General features: G+C 37.3%; 1 protein-coding gene across 3 annotated transcripts in view; it reads left to right on the plus strand.

Moving 5' to 3' along the window:
* Nucleotides 1-20,426, plus strand: part of Heatr5a (HEAT repeat containing 5A) — a 119,247-nt gene that overhangs the window by 31,798 nt on the left and 67,023 nt on the right. For all 3 annotated transcript variants that reach the window (XM_042677394.1, XM_042677396.1, XM_042677395.1), the window contains exons 9-14: nucleotides 91-246; nucleotides 2,704-2,954; nucleotides 6,974-7,085; nucleotides 7,730-7,882; nucleotides 9,533-9,632; nucleotides 15,338-15,447. In XM_042677394.1, the coding sequence (XP_042533328.1) occupies nucleotides 91-246; nucleotides 2,704-2,954; nucleotides 6,974-7,085; nucleotides 7,730-7,882; nucleotides 9,533-9,632; nucleotides 15,338-15,447 (882 nt within the window). The remainder of the gene's footprint in view (nucleotides 1-90; nucleotides 247-2,703; nucleotides 2,955-6,973; nucleotides 7,086-7,729; nucleotides 7,883-9,532; nucleotides 9,633-15,337; nucleotides 15,448-20,426) is intronic.

The following is a 20,426-nucleotide window of genomic DNA, read 5'->3' on the forward strand; positions in this document are numbered from 1 at the left end:
TAATTTTTACCTTTATACTTTTCTGCTCCTAACATTCCTCCTGTGATGTGTTTTTATAGTGTTTTTTTTATAATATTGTTTCTCTGTCAGATGCTGTATTAAGTGATGGTAATTTGGAAACCCGGCTCAGTTCCACAGATGTAGCTGCCAACCAGCATATGCTGGTATGTGCTTTACAAGAACTTGGAAACCTCATATACAATCTTGGTACCACAGCCGCACCTTTGTTTCAGGATTCTTGCACAGGTAAATAAATGATTGGTAGTGATTTGTCTCAATATTTTTACTTGTACTCGTTGGAAGAAAATCTTCGTTTAGCTTGCTTGTTGTAGATTCCATTTTAGTTATGGAAAATTATAATGAAGATTATTTAAAATATAGACATATCTGAGGAGCTGTTTGTGTGTGTGTGTGCACACGTGTGTATGCGTGTGCACACGCACACACATACATTTTCTTCAGGCTTGAGCTCAATCTGGGTGCTGTCTCAGGTTTTTGCCACAAGCCTAGTGCTATACCATTTGACCCACAGCTCCACTTAAGTAGTTAATTGGAGTTTCATGAACTTCCCTGGCTGGCTTCAAGATCTCAGCCTCCTTAGTGGCTAGGATTACACATTTTTGAGCCACCAGTGCCCAGCTTTTTTTGCTTTTGTAATTCAGGGTTTCTCTTTTTTTTTTTTTGGGTCGGGTCATGGGGCCTGAACTCTGGGCCTGGGCACTGTCCCTCAGCTCTTCAGCTCAAGGCTAGCGCTCTACCACTTGAGCCACAGCGCCACTTGTGGCTTTTTTCTTTTTTCTTGTGTGGTGCTGAGGAGTCGAATCCAGGGCCTCAGGCATGCAAGGCAAGTGCTCTACCACTGAGCTATCTTCCCAGCCCTCAGGGTTTCTCTTTAATTCTCTCCCTGCCTTCCTTTCTGGGGATATTTAAGATATTATGGAAAAACTAGTGAGAAGTAAATCTGAAAGACATAAATCTATGTGGTATATGCAATTCAGTTTCTCCAAGAAGTTTATTGTTGTTTTATTTTTCTGTCTTTCTTTGAAAGCTATTTAATCACTTTTAAAGATTAACTTTGTAGCTTTTGACCTTGTAATAAACATAGTCTGCCTGATGAGAAGCATTTCATTGTATTTATATTTCTGTTTGCAAGACATTTAAATTTGGGACACATATTATTTTATAGCAGTTGTTTTGACAAAGGTGTATCTTTTTGGGGGGGGAGGGGGGGAGGTGCCGATCGTGGGCCTGAACTCTGGGCTTGCTCACTGTCCCTCAGCTCTTCAGCTCAAGGCTAGCACTCTACCACTTGAGCCACAGCGCCACTTCCAGCTTTTTTTTTCTGCTTATGTGGTGCTGAGGAATCGAACCCAGGGCCTCATGCATGCAAGGCAAGTGCTCTACCATTGAGCCACCTTCCCAGCCCCAAAGGTGTATCTTGAATCATAGAAGTACAGAAGTTTTTCTTGTGGCTGTCCTTTCTTTTTTGTCATTACAGTGGGTTATCCCACTTCAAGAACCCAAGGAAACCTTGGGTTTACCTTTTTGTTTTTAGATAAGGGAAATATGATGAATAAGAATATAGGTGGGCACTGGTGACTTGGACCTGTAATTCTAGCTACTCAGGAGACTGAGATCCAAGGATTGCGGTTAAACCAGCCTATTAACTACCAAAAAACCCTAAGTGCAGATGTGGCTTAAGTGGTAGAATGCTAGCCTTGAGCAAAAATGTCCAGCGACAGTGCCGAGGACTTGAGTTCAAGCCCCAGGATCAGCACAAAAAGAGGAGGGAGGGAGGGAGGGAAGGAAGGAATGACAGAAAGAAGAAAGGAAAGGAGAAGATGTAGGGAAAATAAATGTGCTGGAGGAATTTTTTTCTTTAACTTTTTTTTTTTTTGGCCAATCCTAGGGCTTGAACTCTGGGCCTGGGCACTGTCCTTCTTTTGCACAAGGCTCTACCACTTGAGCCATAGCACCACTTCCAGCTTTTTCTGAGGAATCGAACCCAAGGCTTCACACATGCAGCGCAAGCACTCTACCACAAAGCCACATTCCTAGCCCCATAGAGGAATTTTCTAACCGGAGAGCAAGAGGAAGTGTGACATTTTAAAGATGTTTCATTATATATTGAAAATTTTTAGTTTCTAGTGCCAAATTAATTAGATCTCAAGGTAAATTAGGGAAAATATTGACTTAGAAATAATTGTTCTTTTTTGTGTTTGTATATTACTTTAGGACAACTTCATAATATTAAAAGTAATTCCTAGGTTAGAAAAAGTTGGGGGGTTTTTGTTGTTGTTTGTATGTTTGTTTGTCTGGTCAGTTGTAGAGATTAAACTCTGGGCCTGGGTGCTGTCCTTCAGCTCTTCAGCTCAAAGCAACACTCTTCCACTTGAGCCATAGCACCAGTTCCGGTTTTCTGATGGCTAACTTGAAATAAGAGTTTCATGGACTTCCCTTCCCAGGCTGGCTTTTAAACCAGATCCTCAGATCTCAGCCTCCTAAGCTATGATTGTGGGCATGAGCCATCAGCACCTAGCAGAAAAAGTATTTTTAATTATGTGTCACTAAATATTTTTCATTTTGATTTGGCTTTTCATAAGAGTAATGTATTTTATATCTAGGTGACCATTCTTTTGACTGTTTTATAGCTAAGTTTTGTTGGCATAACTAAGTCATCATTTGTTTGTTCTGTCCTCTTAGGCCTTCTTGACAGTGTCATTTCAGTAATTCCTCACCCTAGCAATTGTGTTCGACTAGCAGCAGCTTGGTGTTTGCACTGCATTGCTGTGGCATTACCTTCATACCTGACACCTCTATTAGATCGTTGCCTTGAAAGACTTACTGTCCTTAAGTCTTCACCTGAAGCAGTGACTGGCTTTAGTTTTGCTGTGGCGGCTTTGCTGGGAGCAGTGAAACATTGTCCTTTAGGAATTCCTCATGGAAAGGGCAAGGTAATAATTTCATTCTCTACATAATAATGACCCAAGTTTTTATTATAACAGCATAACCTTTCCTTAATCACTCATGCAACACCATGCAGGAAGGCTGAGCAGTCAGTTGTACTGTACCTTAAATGTTCAGCTGTCGATACAATAGCTATGAAAAAGGGGGTGCATGGTTTCAAATGCTTTCTCCACACTGAAGGAAAGGAGTGACTTAAGTTAGAAATACTTCCATTTACTAACAAAATTTGTTCCTGGAAGTCTTTTTGCTACTCATTTCATTTTGTCATATAAATGTGTTTAAAATTCTCTTGTAAAGTACATTATTGTGAAATAAATACTAAACTAGATTTAATAACTTTATAAGTACTGGTATTGTTACTGCCTATTATTTCAAAAATTAGGTTACTTATAAAGTAGACAAAGAATTATTTTAATATTTTTCAAAAACAAAATGTTTTATGTAAAAAAAGCTACAGTTGTAGAATCAAGAGACATAGCTAAACTTGTACCAGATCTGAATTTAAATTATTATAAACTTGTAATTTTATTTTTTCAAACTACCTACATCCTTATTCTTTTTTTTTTTTTTTTTTTTTGGGTCCGGTCGTGGGGCCTAAACTCTGGGCCTGGGTGCTGTCCCTCAGCTCTTCAGCTCAAGGCTAGCGCTCTACCACTTGAGCCATAGTGACACTTCCGGCTTTTTTCTTTTCGCTTATGTGGTGCTGAGGAGTCGAACCCAGGGCCTCATGCATGCAAGAAAAGCACTCTACCACTGAGCCACCTTCCCAATCCCCTACATCCTTATTCTGTCTGCTGCAAAGTCCTAAAAATAAATGATAACCCAGTGCCTAAACTGTAGTTCTAAATAACTTTACCACCAAAAATTAATTAGGGGGGCTGGGAAGGTGGCTCAGTGGTAGAGTGCTTGCCTTGCATGCATGAGGCCCTGGGTTCGATTCCTCAGCACCACATAAGCACAAAAAGCTGGAAGTGGTGCTGTGGCTCAAGAGGTAGAGCACTAGCCTTGAGCTGAAGAGCTGAGGGACAGCGTCCAGGCCCAGAGTTCAGGCACCATGACTGGCAAAAAAAAAAAAAAATTAATTAGGGCCAGGTCTCGGTGGCTCATGCCTGCAGTCCTAGCTATTCAGGAGGCTGAGATCTGAGGATCATGGTTCAAAGCCAGCCCGTACAGGAAAGTCTGAGACTCTTATCTCCAATAAACCACTAGAAAACTGGAAGTGGTGCTGTGGCTCAAGTGGTAGAGCGTTTGCCCTGAGCTGAAGAGTGCAGGGGCATTGCACAGGCCAAGAGTTCAAACCCCACAACCAACAACAACCACAAAAAGAATTAATTAGGACTCCCATAGGAAGTACCTACTTCCAGGGCTGAGCAGAAACTACATAATGGAAGTCTGAGGCATTTTGTCATGGCAAACAGCAAGAAACCTCATTAAAGAATTAATAGGAAGGGGCTGGGAAGGTGGCTCAGTGGTAGAATGCTTGCCTTGCATGCATGAGGCCCTGGGTTCAATTTCTCAGCACCACATATGCAAAAAAGCTAGAAGTGGTGCTGTGGCCCCTCAAGTGGTAGAGTGCTCCCCTTAAGCTGAAGAGCTGAGGTACAGGGCCCAGGCCCATTGTTCGGGCCCCATGACCAACAACAGAAAAAGAATTAAAAGGAAGTAACTGATCGAAGAGAAGATAATTTAAACTTCATAAATAATGATGGCATCTTGGAAGCTGGTACCTCATACCTGTAACCATAGCTACTTAGTTCCAGGCCAACCTGAGCAAAAACACAAGACCCTATCTGAACATCAAAAGGGCAGGAACATGGCTCAAACAGTAGAATGCCTTTTTAAGAAGCATAAGGTCCTGGTTCAAACCCCAGTATTGAAAAAAAAGTAATAATCACTCTAACAGATTACAATACACTAGATCTATAAAGCTCAATTTTAATTATTTTAAAGTAATCCTCTAAAACTTACTACTACTTTAAAAAATGTCATTTTCTGGAAAATTTAGTGCTTTTGAATTTAACACTTTGAAACAGATAAATAAAACTTAGTAAGTAAACCAGTTCTACTATACAAAGAAATTTGTAGGAACTAAACAAAAAGTTTTTACAAAGTAGACAAAGCATAGTGTTTCTTTTTCAATAAATAGGAATTGCAAGTTGTCAGCAAATATTTGATGGTGATTCCTTATATTACCATGGCTCACAGACATTTAAATATTTTTTAGAAAATATATCACCATTATTCCTTTCTTTCTTTCTTTTTTTTTTTTGTTGGACGTGGGGCTTGAACTCTGGGCTTGGGCGCTATCCCTCAGCTCTTCAGTTCAAGGCGAGTAACTCTACTGCTTAAGCCACAAAGCCACTTCTGGTTTTCTAGTGGTTTATTGGAGATAAGAGTCTCACAGACTTTCCTGCCCGGGCTGGCTTTGAACCATGATCCTCAGATCTCAGCCTCCTGAGTAGCTAGGATTACAGGCGTGAGCCACTGGCGCCCTGCTTTCCTTTCTTTCTTATAGTGACAATAGTTTTATATGATATCCTCCAAAGCTTGGGCTATGCAAAAGAAAATTAAACATTCTAAAAATGTTTTGAGATTTGCCACTATCATTAGAATACAATGGTTGACAGCTTTGAGAGGCAGTATTATTCATTTAAATTTATTATTTTTTATTACTCATTATTTTAGTTATATCTAAACTGACATATTTTTGCTAAGCAAAGAATCATCATTGCATTATATTTAGTTAAACTTATACTGAGATCTCATTAAATGAGACAAGATTCTCATTTCATAGTTGACATTTCCTTCAGAGAGATTCTCCACTTGTCCTGATTTGACTAAAATCATTTGTTTTGAACTTAGTTTTAGGGAGCTTTTTCCTTCCACTTTTCTATGTAGTACAGGTTAGCCTTAAACTCAAACTCACAATGTAGCCAGCTAGGCTCAAACTCGTGATCCTCCTTATCTCAGCCTCCAAAGTACTAGAATTAAAGTCACACACCACCATGCCCTGCTTTCCTTTATTTTTTTGGCTACCACTTATAGATCATATAGGCTATAGGTAGTCATAATTAGTCCTAATTACTTTGGTTGGTTGTTTTAAAATACTAATCTTCCTCTCTGGGAAACATATACATCTCTTCCTACTTGCTGCTTTTTCAGAGGTCACTGGTAACTGATATTTTGTCATCTATATCACTACTGTCCTTTATTGTCTATAAGCATACCTTATCCATAAATGTAAAACTTTTTTTACATTTTTTCCGATTTTTTTTTGGTTCTAACACTGCTATTTTGTAGACTTTTACATTTTAATGAATCCCACTCTTACTGTGAAAATTCTATAGACAAGTTTTTGTTTTTTATCACTTTCAACTATGATAGTATTGACTGTGGGAAAACCACTATCAGCCATTTAAAAATCAAATGGTATATTTTCTTTTTTAAAAAGGGCAACTCCTATGATAAAACTTTTTCCAGTACTTATTCAACAAAAAAGATGTAGCCAGGCGCAAGTGGCTCATGCCTGTAATACTAGCTACTCAGGAGGCTGAGATCTGAGGATCTCAGTTCGAAGCCAGGCAGGGCAGGAAAGTCCGTGAGACTCTTATCACCAGTTAACCACCAGAAAACCGGAAGTGGTGCTATGGCTCAAGTGGTAGAGCTGAAGAGCTTAGGGACAGCGCCAAGGCCTAGAGTTCAAGCTCTACGACCAAAATTTTTTTTAAAAAAAAAATGTTTTAAACTAAAAGCAAATTCAAATTCTATACAGTTGTACTTGAATAGTCTTACAGTTTTGTCATCTGTGCTCTCCAGAGAATTCTGTGATCCTCTGTTCTGTAATATTTATCTTTGAAAACTTGAAAAAATTAAGTTTTCTGTAGGACATTGTCCTGTTATGTAGTGCAAGATAAATTTTGGAATCCTTATAATTAGTTACTAAAGTGTATCTACTAATATATAAGCTAATTTTTTTAATTTATCTGGTTCTTCTGTACATAAACAGATTATTATGACATTGGCAGAGGATTTGCTATGTTCTGCTGCTCAAAATAGTCGCCTGTCAGCTCAACGCACACAAGCTGGATGGTTGTTGATTGCTGCTCTGATGACATTAGGTAATATCCTGAGACATTTAACAAAATTAGGAAATTCTTGGTGTTTTCTAAGTGAAAGGATTCCTGTATATGGTTTGATGGTACTTTATTTTTGTTACTTTTAAAATTTTTTTAAATAAGATACAGTAGAAGTAGGAGATTCATGTTGACATTTCCATACATTTACACAATGTATCTGGATCAAACATACCCTTCGCTTTCATTCTCCCTCACTTACATTCTCCCTTACTTACCTTCTCCCTAAAAACAATTTCAACTATTTCATAGTTCTGTTTTCATACTTTGATCATAATCATTTTCAGTTATTTTCATTCTCCCTCTCCATTAGCCTTCACTCCTTCTACTGATACTCTCCCACCAAAAGTCTATTTTACTTTCCTGTTGTTCTTTTTTTTTTTTTAGTGTGTATTAATTGTGCCAGGGGGTTTCACCGTGGTATTTCAGATGTGCATGTACTGTCTTTTAATAACAATAACCCTCATTATTGCTTCTCTTTCCCTGCTTCTCTAGCCCCCTATTGATTAACCACCTTGAGATTTCTTATGCCATCTCCATAGTTTAAGAGGGAAGTTCCTGCTTAATAATAAAACTTTAAAGTATAATCGGTTTAGGTTCTCTGAAGTGGCAAATTGAATATTTTACAGGTCCTGCGGTTGTCACTCACCACCTTGCTCGAGTTCTACTGTTGTGGAAGTGTGTCTTTCCAGCATCTCCTAAAGATCTAGAAACAGAAAGGAACCGAGGAGATTCGTTTACGTGGCAAGTGACCCTGGAAGGACGAGCTGGTGCTCTCTCTGGTGGGTTGAGTTTAGTCTGTCTCTCCCTGTTTCTGACTTTCCTTGCCCTTTGTTTTTAAATGTATAGCATGCTTAATTTGCTGTAAAGGAAGAATCTAACTAGTAGTTTTTTGTAACTGAACATAATTGACTGAAGAGTTTGGTAATAAACCAAATTTGAGAAATTGAATCCTCAGGCTAATGAATGTATATTTTATTAGATAAGATTGCTTTGTCTTAAGAAGATAATCCTTTTTTTTTGTAACAAATTTGAATACAGGGCCTCATGCTTATGATTAGATGGCATTCTACCATTTGAGCCAGGTCTCTACAGCTCATTGCTGTTTTCAGAAATACTAGTGTTTGATTTAATTAGCACTAAGTATGGTTTCCATTCAGTCTATACATATATGAAAGTTATACTTTTAACAATATATAGAGACTGTTGAAAATAATACTCTACCATGAAAATATAAACTAAGGAAGGATGGATTTTCTTGGAAGCACTGGTTTGAGGTTTGTTTGCTCAAGGTATTTTTGCTCTTAAGAAAGAAAAACAAGTCAGGCGCCAATGGCTCACTAGCTACTAGCTACATTAGTGGCTGAGATCTGAAGATCACAGTTTAAAGCCAACCTGGGCAGGAAAGTCCATGAGACTCTTACCTCCAATAAACTATTCAGAAAAAGCCAGAAGTGGCACTGTGGCTCAAGTGGTAGATCATAGCATTGAGCACAGAGAGGCTCAGAGACAGAGCCCACACCCTGTGTTCAAGCCCCAGGACCAGGAAAGGGGAGTGGTGGGCGAGGGGGAGGAGAAAAGTAAAGAAAAACAAGCTGGGCACTGGTGGCTCATGCCTATAATCTTTGCTACTCTGGAGACTGAGATGGAGGGTCTCAATTCAAAGCTAGCCTGGGCTGGAAAGTCCATGAGATTCTTAATCTCCAATTAACCACCAAAAAAAAAGCCAGAAGTGGAATGTGGCTCAAGTGGTGGAGCCCTAACCTTGAACAAAAGAGCTCAGGGACAACACTCAGACCCTAAGTTCAAGCCCTAGTCCCAGGACTAGGCGCACACACAAGATAGGTAGGTAGGTAGGTAGGTAGGTAGGTAGATAGAGAGAGAGAGAGAGAGAGAGAGAGATTGATTTTGAATTTGATCTTGAAACAGCCTAATTTTAAACTTTAAACTCTCATTCTATTCCTCATAGGAAGTAACTTTTAAGAGAAAGTTCTTTGTTTCAGGTAGTGTCTGCTAGCTTTGTAGAACCAGGCAAACTAGCCAGGTCCCAGTCTTAATACCTATAATATTCCTAGCTACTAAGGAAGTTACCTGGTTTGGAGCCAGCCTAGGCAGACAAAGTTGAGGGAGTTACATCTCCAAGTAAGTAGCAGAAAAACAACAATTGCTCAAGTGGTAAATGCCAGCCATCAGGGAAAAAGTCCAAAGAGTGTTCAAGCTCCAGTTTAAAATTTTTTAAAAAGGGAAGCTAATGTCTATTTTTACTTGTCATCTTAAGAACAGAAGACATTAGAATCCTTTCTATATTAGTTTTGAGAATTTGTTTTGGGCACATTTCTTTATTTCTATAATAAAAATGCTAATAATGTAACCTAATCAAAGTCTGTCTTCATGTTGATTATACCCTGCTAAAAGCCTGTTCTCTTTTTCAGCTATCAAGAGTTTTGTTTCCCACTGTGGTGATCTCCTCACTGGGGAAGTAATTCAGCATCTCCTTCTACCACTTCCTTGTGCTGTGGATTTGCTAACTCAGTAAGGATTAGCTGTTTTGGTTGATGAAAGTTCTTAAGAGTAATTACTTTCTCTCTGATTGTATAATATCCCTTAAGTACATTAATAAGGCAAGTTTCTATGGTTTCAAAGAAGAAGACAAACATTTAGTTGTGATTGTTTTTGTCATTTTTGGCTAAGATCTTTTTTTTATTATTGTAAAGGTGATGTACAGAGGGTTACAATTACATTGGCTCAGATATTGAAATAAAAATACATATTAAAAGGAAAGGAAGTAGGTTAGGAGTGATGGGTGACAAAATTATCAGACACTTTGTAATCATATGCTGTTTTGTAGAATGGGAACTTCTTTGTACAACTACTTAAAGATAATAAAAAAGTTTAAAAGGAAAGGAAAATCAATTGAAGAATAGTGTACCTTTCATACAGGCAGATTTTAAATATTAAGCCTGTTAACTTTTTCAGGTATGATTTTAATTGGTTTGTTAGTGCTATTTTGTAGTCATAAGAACCAAATGCTTGTTAAGTTTCAGCTTTCTGTTTGTATTTTCATTGTTTGTGTTGTACATATATGATAGAGAAAAGCCAACAATATATTAGAGCATTTGTAATTTCTAAGATTAAAGTATTTAGAGAAAATCCCAAAAATGTTTGATGGTATAGCATGTGGACAGAAAAGCAAATTAAGGATATGACTTATAAAGCATAATAATAAAATGAACAAGTTAGAATTCAACACAAGACCAGGGGTTACAAACATTTCCTGTAAAGAGCTAAACTTTAAAGGTTATGAGGTCTTAGTTATAGCTGTTCAACTCTGTTGTTATAGCTCAAAAGTTAATCATAGCTGATATGTGAATGAATAAATGTGTCTTTATGAATAACTATTTATGAAAACAAGCAGTGGGCTGTATTTGGACCTCACTGTACTAGGGCAATAATAGTACACATTTGTTTGACCTATATTTCTGAGTGCTCTATATATATATATATATTTTTTTTTTTTTTTTGTCGGTCGTGGGGCTTGAACTCTGGGCCTGGGCGTTGTCCCTCAGCTCTTCAACTCAAGGCGAGCGCTCTACCACTTGAGCTACAGCGCCACTTGACCTATATTTCTTTTAGATTTCTCTTTTATTAGTTCATGAGCATCTGTATTTTCAATACTATTCTTTGCTGCTCATCAAAGTATTAAAAATGTTTTCTAGTTTTTTGATTAATAGACATTTCTAATTTGTGTCAAATTTACAACACTTTTTGTTGAGTACTTTTGTCGGTTGAAAAAGTTTTATTGTAAAGTTATACTTTATTATATTTCTCTCAGAATTGTTTCAAGTTTTGTGTTTCATGTTCATCTTTAATTCACCTCCAGTTGACTTTCATTTTTGAAGTGAAGTACAGATCATCTTTGTCTGTTTGGGGTGCTATGACAAAGTACCTCAGACTGTACTTTGAAAAGAACAGAAATTTGTTTCTCACAGTTTGGAGGATAAGAGTCCAAGATCAGAGCGCTGGCAGGTTCATTGTCAAGTGAGAGGGTGGCCTTGGTTTCCAAGATGGCACTTTATTGCCCTTTTCTGTGGAGAGAATGCTATGTCCTAATATGGCAGAAGGGATAGGAGGGCAAAAAGGAGCTCAAAAAAATTGAGCTGGCCACTTAATGGTTCACACCTGTAATCCTAGCTGAGATCTGAGGATCACAGTTCAGAGTCAGCCAGTGAAGGAAAATCAATGAGATTCTTATTTACAATTAACCACCAGAAAACTGTAAGTGGTGCTGTAGCTCAAAGTGGTAGAGTGATAGTCTTTACCAAAAGAGCTCAGGGACAATGCCCAGGTCCCAAGTTCAAGCCCCACAACTGACAAAAAACAAAAAAACCCTTACTACTTTTAGTGATGACATTCACTTTTGTTACATATTTCCATATATATATATATATATATATATATATATATAGTCTGTTTCTATGCTCTTTATTGTTCGTAATTGGTGGGTTTTTCTACTTCTAAGAAAATACATCTTTATAATAAATTGCAATATGTGAGAATAAACATTTTCACCTATTCTTATTTGCATGTATTTTGAGCCTTTTTTAAAATAATTTTTTATTGAGGTTAAGTGATTATGTCAATTTCACAAATTGGGCTGGGAAGTTGGCTCAGTAGTAGAGCGCTTGCCTTGCATGCCTGAGGCCCTGGGGTCAATTCCTCAGCACCACATAAGCAAAAAAGAAAAAAGCCGGAAGTGGCGCTGTGACTCAAGTGGTAGAGCGCTAACCTTGAGCTGAAGAGCTGAGGGACAGTGCCCAGGCCCAGAGTTCAGGCCCCACGACCGCACCCAAAGAAATAAAATAAAAATAAATTTCACAAGTTTCACAGTATTGTGAGATAGTGATACTTAAAGTCACAAACACATTTTAACCTTCACCAGGCATATTGTCATTATCATGATCTATAAAGTTTGTGAACTATAAGCTTTGACAATACAAGTGTTTCTTCCACATGGGATGATGTGTACATTTCTTTCTTTTTGCTTAGTGTAAGCTGCTCCCTCTTTCCCTCTCATTCCCTTCCTTCCTTCATGGAGCCCTTGAGTTGCTTAGTTCATTTTCATCAAAGTCCAGTGCAGCTGATGGTATTTTGGGCCTTATACTTTTGATCTTTCCCTGTTGAAATTTTATTTGTAATTGCATTACCTATACACATATGAAGCCTATTACAATGCCCATGAACATGACACTTCTGCTATAAATGGTAAATTTACAAAATATAAATATTTTCTGTAGTTAAAAAAAGAACTTTACCTAAATAAAGATAGGTCTTAAGTTTTCTTTCTTTTTTTTTTCCCCAGAGCTTAGGACTGAAGTCAAGGCCTTGCATTTGCCAGGCAAGTGCTCTACCACTGAGCTAAATCCCCAACAAGATAGGTCTTAAAAATTTACTGTTAATAGCTACTCGGAAGGCTGAGATCTGAGGATCGCAGTTCAAAGCCAGCGCAGGCAGGAAAGTCCCCGTGAGATTCTTTTTTTTTTTTTTTTTTTATTGTAAAGATACTATACAGAGGGTTACAGTTACATGAGTGAGGTAATGAGTACACTTCCTCTTGAACATTGTTACCCCCTCCATTGTTTTCCCCCTACCATCCCCTCCCTCCCTCCCTTCCCCGAGGTTCTTTTTTTTTTGATTGTGATTAAGTGATTACATAATTTCAAAGTCACAAGTTCATTCTAACTTTCCTGGAGCAAATTGTCTATCACAGTCTGTAATATATAACAGTGTTCACATGTTATATACCATATTTGTGATCAGCAGCATGGGGATATTTAGTAGTGGTTCAACCAGATGAGCGGGAGTTCTTTGTTTCTTAAGTCCTGTTAGTTTTGTCGTATCACCTAACCTTTTGGATTTAGCATCCACTTATCAGGGAGACCATGTACCGTTTGTCTCTTCGTTCTTGGCTTACCTCGCTCAACATGATTCCTTCTAGCTCCATCCATTTCCCTGCAAATGCCATTATTTTGTCATTTCTAATGGCTGCATAATATTCCATTGTGTATAGATACCACAATTTTTGGATCCATTCATCTGTGGTGGGGCATCTAGGTTGTTTCCATATCCTAGCTATTGTGAACAGTGCTGCAATAAACATGGCCGGTGAGATTCTTATCTCCAATAAGCCACTAGAAGACTGGAAGTGGTGCTGTTGCTCAAGTGGTAGAGCGGTTGCCTTGAATTGAAAAGCTGAGGGACAGCACCCAAGCCCAGAATTCAAGCCCCACAAACAACCAAAAAAAAAAAAAAAATTTACTGTTAAGCCAGGTGTTAGTGGCTCATACCTATAATTTTAGCTGCTTTAGGCCAGCCCAGGCAGAAAAGTCTATGAGACTTTTATCTCCAATTAACCATCAGAAAGCCAGCCTAGGCAGCAAAGTCTAAGAGACTCTTACCTCCAATTAACCATCATTAAGCCAGAAATGAAGCTATAATTCAAAGAGGTGGTACTATCCTTGAGCACAAAAGCTCAGGGACAGCACCCAGCCTCTGATTTCAGGCCCCACCAAAAAAAAAATCACAAAAATTACTCTCAGCTATTTTATATTTTTATTGTTATAATTGTTACATAAGTGATGTGTCTGATCTATTTTTTGCTACTGTATAAAATTATAATTGATCATACATCCAGCCAGCTTAATAAATTTCCTTACATTAACTATTAATTTGTAGAATCTCTTAGAGTTTTTTGGATTTTTTTGTTTGTTTGTTTGTTTTTTGGGTCTGGTCATGGGGCCTGGGCGCTTTCCCTCAGCTCTTCAACTCAAGACTAGTGCTCTAACACTTACATTTTCTCTTGCCATTTGTTTCCTCTAACACAGCGCCACTTCCGGCTTTTTTCTTTTTGCTCATGTGGTGCTGAGGAATTGAACCCAGGGCCTCATGCATGCAAAGCAAGCACTCTACCACTGAGCCACCTTCCCAGCCCCTCTTAGAGTTTTAATTTATAGTATTTACTCATTCATATTGTCTGTTTTATCACTGAACAGAAGCTTGATGCAGTGGTCCACAGCTGTAGTCTAAGCTATCCAGGAGGCTAAGTCCAGAAGTTTGAGGCCAGCCTGTGCAGCATATCTTTAAAAATGCCAATCTAGGAAATACAACCTTGTAATCCCAGGTGGAGGCAAAAGGATTGTAGTGTGAGGCCACTAGGGCTATCTAACTCAGCCCAGATAGATATACAGACACATAGATAGCCTGACCACATATGTGACCCTGACCCTGACCTTGATCTTTTTTGACCTTGAGAGGTTAGCACTATTATCACTTGAGTCTTAGCTCCACTTCTGGTTTTCTGGTAGTTAGTTGGAGATAAGAGTCTTGAGGACTTTCTTATCTGGGCTGGCTTTGAACCGTGACGCTCAGATCTCAGCCTCCTGAGTAGCTAGGATTCAGATATGAATCATAGGCACCTGGAAATTTTTGTTTTTTAACAGGAAAAAAAGCACAAAATCTTACTATATTCCTAAAACATGAGAGTATTAGATTCCCAGAACTAGTATTTTAAAATAAGGAAGGCAATTGATAGGTCTTGCTTTTTTTAGTTTGGGTAATATTTTAAGTCGTTTCTTTTTCTTTTTTTTTTCCTTTTACATGTCAGACAAACTGCCTTTCTAACAAATGCTTACATTTTCTCTTGCCATTTGTTTTCTCTTTGTACATTTCTCTGGCTAATTACTCTTGAACATAATATATTTCTGTTTTTGTTTGTTTTTTTTTTATAAATGCCCAGTCATAAATTTTGGAATTTTATAATACTATTAGTTTCAAGTCCCAGGCTGTAATACTTGTGGCTTTATTTTTGTTGCTTTGTTGTTGTTTTTTTTTTTCAGTCATGAGGCTTGAACTCTAGACCTGGGAGCTGTCCCTGAGCTTTTCAGCTCAAGGCGAGCACTTTACCACTTGAGCCACAGTGCCACTTCAGGTTTTCTGATGGTTAATTGGGGATAAGAGTCTCATGGACTTTCCTGCCCTGGCTGGCTTTGAACCATGATGCTCAGATCTCAGCCTCCTGAGTAGCTAGGATTATAGGCATGAGCCACAGGCACCTGGCTTACTTGGGGCTTTAAAGTAATCAAATTTGACTAATAGTTTTGTTGTGTAAAGTATGACTGGACAGTTAGCAGAATGATTTTATAACTTAGACTGTTAAAATATACTTTTTCTTTTGTTTTAAGGCTTTCTTCAATACTAAAAACATATGGAAGTCCATTGAAAACACCATCAATAGTTTATAGACAAAGACTTTATGAACTACTGATTTTATTACCTCCTGAAACCTATCAAGGTATGTGCCTTAGATCAAAGCATAGTATTGTTTCTGATTACCTGAAAAACAATAGTTGGCTCATTAAGTTGTTTTTGTTTTTTTTTTGGTTGGTCATGGGGCTTGAACTCTGGGCTCTTCAGCTCAAGGCAAGCACTCTACCACTTTAGCCACAGTGCCACTTCCAGTTTTCTGGTAGTTGATCAGAGATAAGAGTCTCACTGGGATCCTCAACTCTCAGCATCCTAAGTAGCTAGTATTTCAGGTGTGAGCCACCAGTGTCCATCCAATCTTAAGTTCTTGAATGAATGAATTAAATTGTCAGTTATTTAGCGACTTGTTTTTCAGAGGGTAGAGACCAATCCTAATTCACATGTTTACAGTTTCATAGTAAGTAAAATATGTTTTTTGGAAACCTACTTCTTCATATCCTGCTTTCTTTTCTCCTGAAAAATAGATCACTAGTTGTACTATGTGAGAGAGGATGAGTCACAAAGGCTGATTTGATTTTACAACTAGGTTTTTACATAGAATTTGTAATGTAAATATGATATACCTTTAGCTAGTTTCCTTCCAGAATGATATCTATAGTGTATTTTCCATTATTTTTAATTCTGTTAAGATAAAAAAAATATTTTATTTTTTATTTGTCAGTCGTGGGGCTTGAACTCTGGGCTTGGGCGCGGTCCCTGTGCTCTTCAGCTCAAGGCGAGGGCTCTACCGCTTGAGCCACAGCGCCACTTCTAGTTTTCTAGTGGTTTGTTGGAGATAAGAGTCTCACAAGACTTTCCTGCCCAGGCTGGCTTTGAACCGCAATCCTCAGATCTCAGCCTCCTGAGTAGCTAGGATTACAGGCGTGAGCCACCGGCACCTGGCTAAGATAAAATTTTAATATCAAACTACCAAAATATAATTGATTTTACAAACTTATGATGTGATTTTTTTTTGTTCTTGTGAATCAATGATGATTTTGTTAGTGAAAGTCTACAATTGATAAACTAAACTTAAAAAAAATAAAATTTGCTTGCCCCTATTTTAAAACCAGTTCTTGAATCTTTACTATAAAATACAGTTTTAAAAAATAAAGCCAGATGCCAGTGGCTCATACCTATTATCCTAGCCACTCAGAAGGCTGAGAACTGAGGATCGCAGTTTGAAAGCAGCCCATGCAGGAAAATCTGTGAGACTCTTATCTCCAACAAACTACTCAAAAAAGGCCAGAAGTGGCACTGTGGCTCAAGTGGTAGAGCACTAGCCTTGAACATAAAGAGGATCTGAGACAGCTCTGAAGCCTTGAGGATCTGAGACAGCTCTGAAGCCTTGAGTTCAAGCCTCAGGACCCACAACAACAACATCAACAACAAAAATTCAGTATTGCTCTTACTGATTAAATCAAGGTATTTGTTTTAAGAGTTAAAATTTAAAAATTATCTTCTATGGGAAATTTTTTTGTTGTTTAGTATTGGTAATTTTCAGCCAACTATATTAAGTCGAGTGCTTATAATTCTAATGGACTGATGGTGTGGTTCAAGTTATAGAGCACCTGCCTGGAAAGCAGAAGGCTCTGAGTACTATCCAAAAAAAATTAAATATGTTTACATTTATATATTTGTTAAAGTACATTTATTTGTTTATATCCTGCTGAGAATAAATGAAATGTAATATGTACCAAATTATTTCAAAATATTAACCTATAACCTCTGCATTAGGTGAATAATAATGTTCTTATTAACCCTCTCCTTGGTTCACAGATATACCTATTAAAATGTTCACTACAAAGTAAGCTTTTAGAATATATGTACTTCTATTTTTTTTTATTTTTTATTTTTATTTTTTTTTGGGTCCGGTCATGGGGCCTGAACTCTGGGCCTGAGCGCTGTCCCTCAGCTCTTCAGCTCAAGGCTAACGCTCTACCACTTGAGCCACAGCGCCACTTCTGGCTTTTTTCTTTTTGTTTATGTGGTGCTGAGGAATCGAACCCAGGGCCTCATGCATGCAAGGCAAGCACTCTACCACTGAGCCACCTTCCCAGCCCGAATATATGTACTTCTAAAGAACTGAAAAAAAATAAACATTTCTCAGACTATATTAGAAGAACCATTTTTATATGCAAGGCACTTTGCTAGAAATTACATATAATGTGTCTCACTTAACCTAGGATAATACAATGATCTTGTTAGATTTTCCTTCCTTCCTTCCTTCCTTCTTCCCTTCCTTCCTTCCTCCCTTCCTTCCTTCCTTCTTCCCTTCCTTCCTTCCTTCCTTCCTTTCTTTCTCTCTTTCTTTCTTTTTCTTTCTTTTTTTGTTGGTCATGGAGCCTGAACTCTGGGTCTGGGCACTGTCCCTCAGCTCTTCAACTCAAGGCTAGTGCTCTACCACTTGAGCCACAGTGCCACTTCCAGCTTTTTCTGCTTATGTGGTGCTGAAGAATCGAACCCAGGGCCTCATGCATGCGAGACAAACACTACCACTGAATCACCTTTCCAGCCCCAAGATTTTCCTTTGTTGATAAAGGACATTATATCAACAAACTCAAGAACAGACATGCAGAAAATACAAATAGTGTCAAGATTGAGATGTAGCTTTGCCACATGCTGCACTGCCTCTTGATTAAAGACATAAGAAATAGTCACAGTTTAGTGGTAGATCTGTATTATTCTATGCTTTGTTATAAAAGCTAAGGGGATAATTTCTGTGTTTCATAGCTTAGGAAGCTGTTAGATTGTACATTCCCCTCTATTAATTACCATAAAACTTAATTTTTTTTACTACATTTGAAAAATAAGTAGGCTTTTTTTTACTTGATAGTAAACATTTATGAAAATAAGAATGCCAACTTAAATCTGTAGAGTATTTCCAATGATCATATAAATCTACCCTTGAGGAATTAGACTTAGAGTCAGGGATTGTTTTGTACTTTTTAACTTTTATAACTTTGAATTTGAATTTAGAAATCCAATTTGGACTCCTAAAGGAAAAATGAATATACATATGTACGTGTATATGTGTATATATACATGTACATATATATACACATAGACACATACATATATTTTTTATTATTATTTTGTGTGTCTTTGTGTGTTTCAGTCATAGGGCTTCACCTCAGGATCTGGGTGCCATTCTTGAACTTTTTTTTTGCTGAGGCTAGCATTCTACTACTTGAGTCATAGCTCCCAAAAGCCATTTCCAGCTTTTGTAGCTGGTTAATTGCAGACATAGACTTTGTTGCCTTGACTGGTTTTGAAACTCAGTCCTCAGATCTCAGCTTCTTGAGTAGCTAAGATTACAGGCATGAACTACCAGTGCCTGGCTGGGGTGTTTATTTGTTTTTTTTAATGTTGTATAGTAGATTTTGCCATTTTTATTAAAGATTATTTATATTTAATATGATTGATAGAGTTTCATTTAAAATTTATATGGTTAGTGTCGTCTACAATTTGTTTTCTATTCTGTTTATTAATTGCTTTTCTTTTTCTGAATTCATTTGGATTGTATATTTTTGTGAGATTTATAGAACTTCTTTATTATTATAATTGCCTTTCTTTTTATAAATTAATAGTTGCTTTAGCAGTTAAGATATATATGTTTAACATATTATAGTCTCCTTTCTAGTATGGTTATACTACTTACATAGCATGAGAACAGAATAATAATATGCTTCCATTCCTTTCCTTCTGGTATGTAGGGTTTTGTTTTCATCCATTTTACTTTTATATACAGTATAAACTCCATATTGCATAAGTTAATTGTTGTTTTTGTCCTGTCTTTTTCAAGTAAATGTACTTTAGTAACATGAATTAGAGAAAAATAATGACTAAAAATTATATTATGGCTATATCAATATTTTTATGTTTCAACTCAAAATAATTATTTGCCATACTTTTCATCTTCCCAATCAGAACACTAGAAGTAATGGTTATTTTCCTGAGGATGTTTGCATTTAAGAAAAAAATTAATTTCTATTTATATGTATGATGTTTGTGGAACATAGTAGTTATAACTTTACCATTAAAGTATTGTCATTTTAAATAGCATAAATGTGTTTACTGTATTATTATATTTTACATATGTACTAAATAGCTAGTGCAATAATAACATAGCAAATTTTTAATCTTTAACACAAAAGTAGTCTTTCTATTTATTCATCTACTTCATTTAGAAAATATGAATAACAAGTTTAACATTCTCATCCTATCAATTGCTTAAACGTATTGTCAAAAAGTCATTTTACACGACATTAGTCATGAAGAGTATTTTAAGAATTGGAATCACTTTTCTTCATGATTGTCTAACTAATACAAATGCTTATCTTAAAAGTTACTTAGAGCCAGGCACCAATGGCTTATACTTGTAATCCTAACTACTCAGGAGGCTGAGATCTGGGAATTGTAATTTAAAGTCAGTCCAGGCAGTAAAGTCAATGAGGCTCTTATTTCTAGTTAACTACCACTTTAATAAGTCTGAAGTAGAGCTATGGTTCAAGTGGTAAGTGTGCTCGCCTTGAGCAAAAAAGTTCAAGCTCTAGGACTGGCACAAAAAGAAAAAAAAAGTTACTTAGTTTTCTGAAGACTTTAATGGAAAAATTGAGGTTTTTTTTTTGTTTGTTTGTTTTTTACATAAGTCAGGTAGTGAGTACATGTCCTTTTAAACAGTGTCCCTTCCTCCCTCGTTATCTCCCAGTTTTCCTCCTCCCAGCTTCACTTTGCCCAGAAACAATTATGCAAGAACTCACTTTAAGAAATAGATTTTTTTCATGCCAGACGCTAGTTGGCTCATGCCTGTAATCCTAGCTACTCAAGAGGCTGAAATCTGAGGATCATGGTTCAAAGCCAGCCCAGGCAGGAAAGTCCATGAGACTCTTATCTCCAGTAAACTACCAGAAACCGGAAGTGCGCTGACTCAAGTGGTAGAATACTTGCCTTGAGCTCAAGAGCTGAGGGACAGTGCCCAGGCCCAGAGTTCAGGCTCCATAATTGACAAAAAAAAAAAAAAAAGAT

This window comes from Dipodomys spectabilis, unplaced genomic scaffold, assembly GCF_019054845.1.
Source record: "Dipodomys spectabilis isolate Male_0828 unplaced genomic scaffold, ASM1905484v1 ptg000038l, whole genome shotgun sequence".
Taxonomy (NCBI): domain Eukaryota; kingdom Metazoa; phylum Chordata; class Mammalia; order Rodentia; family Heteromyidae; genus Dipodomys; species Dipodomys spectabilis.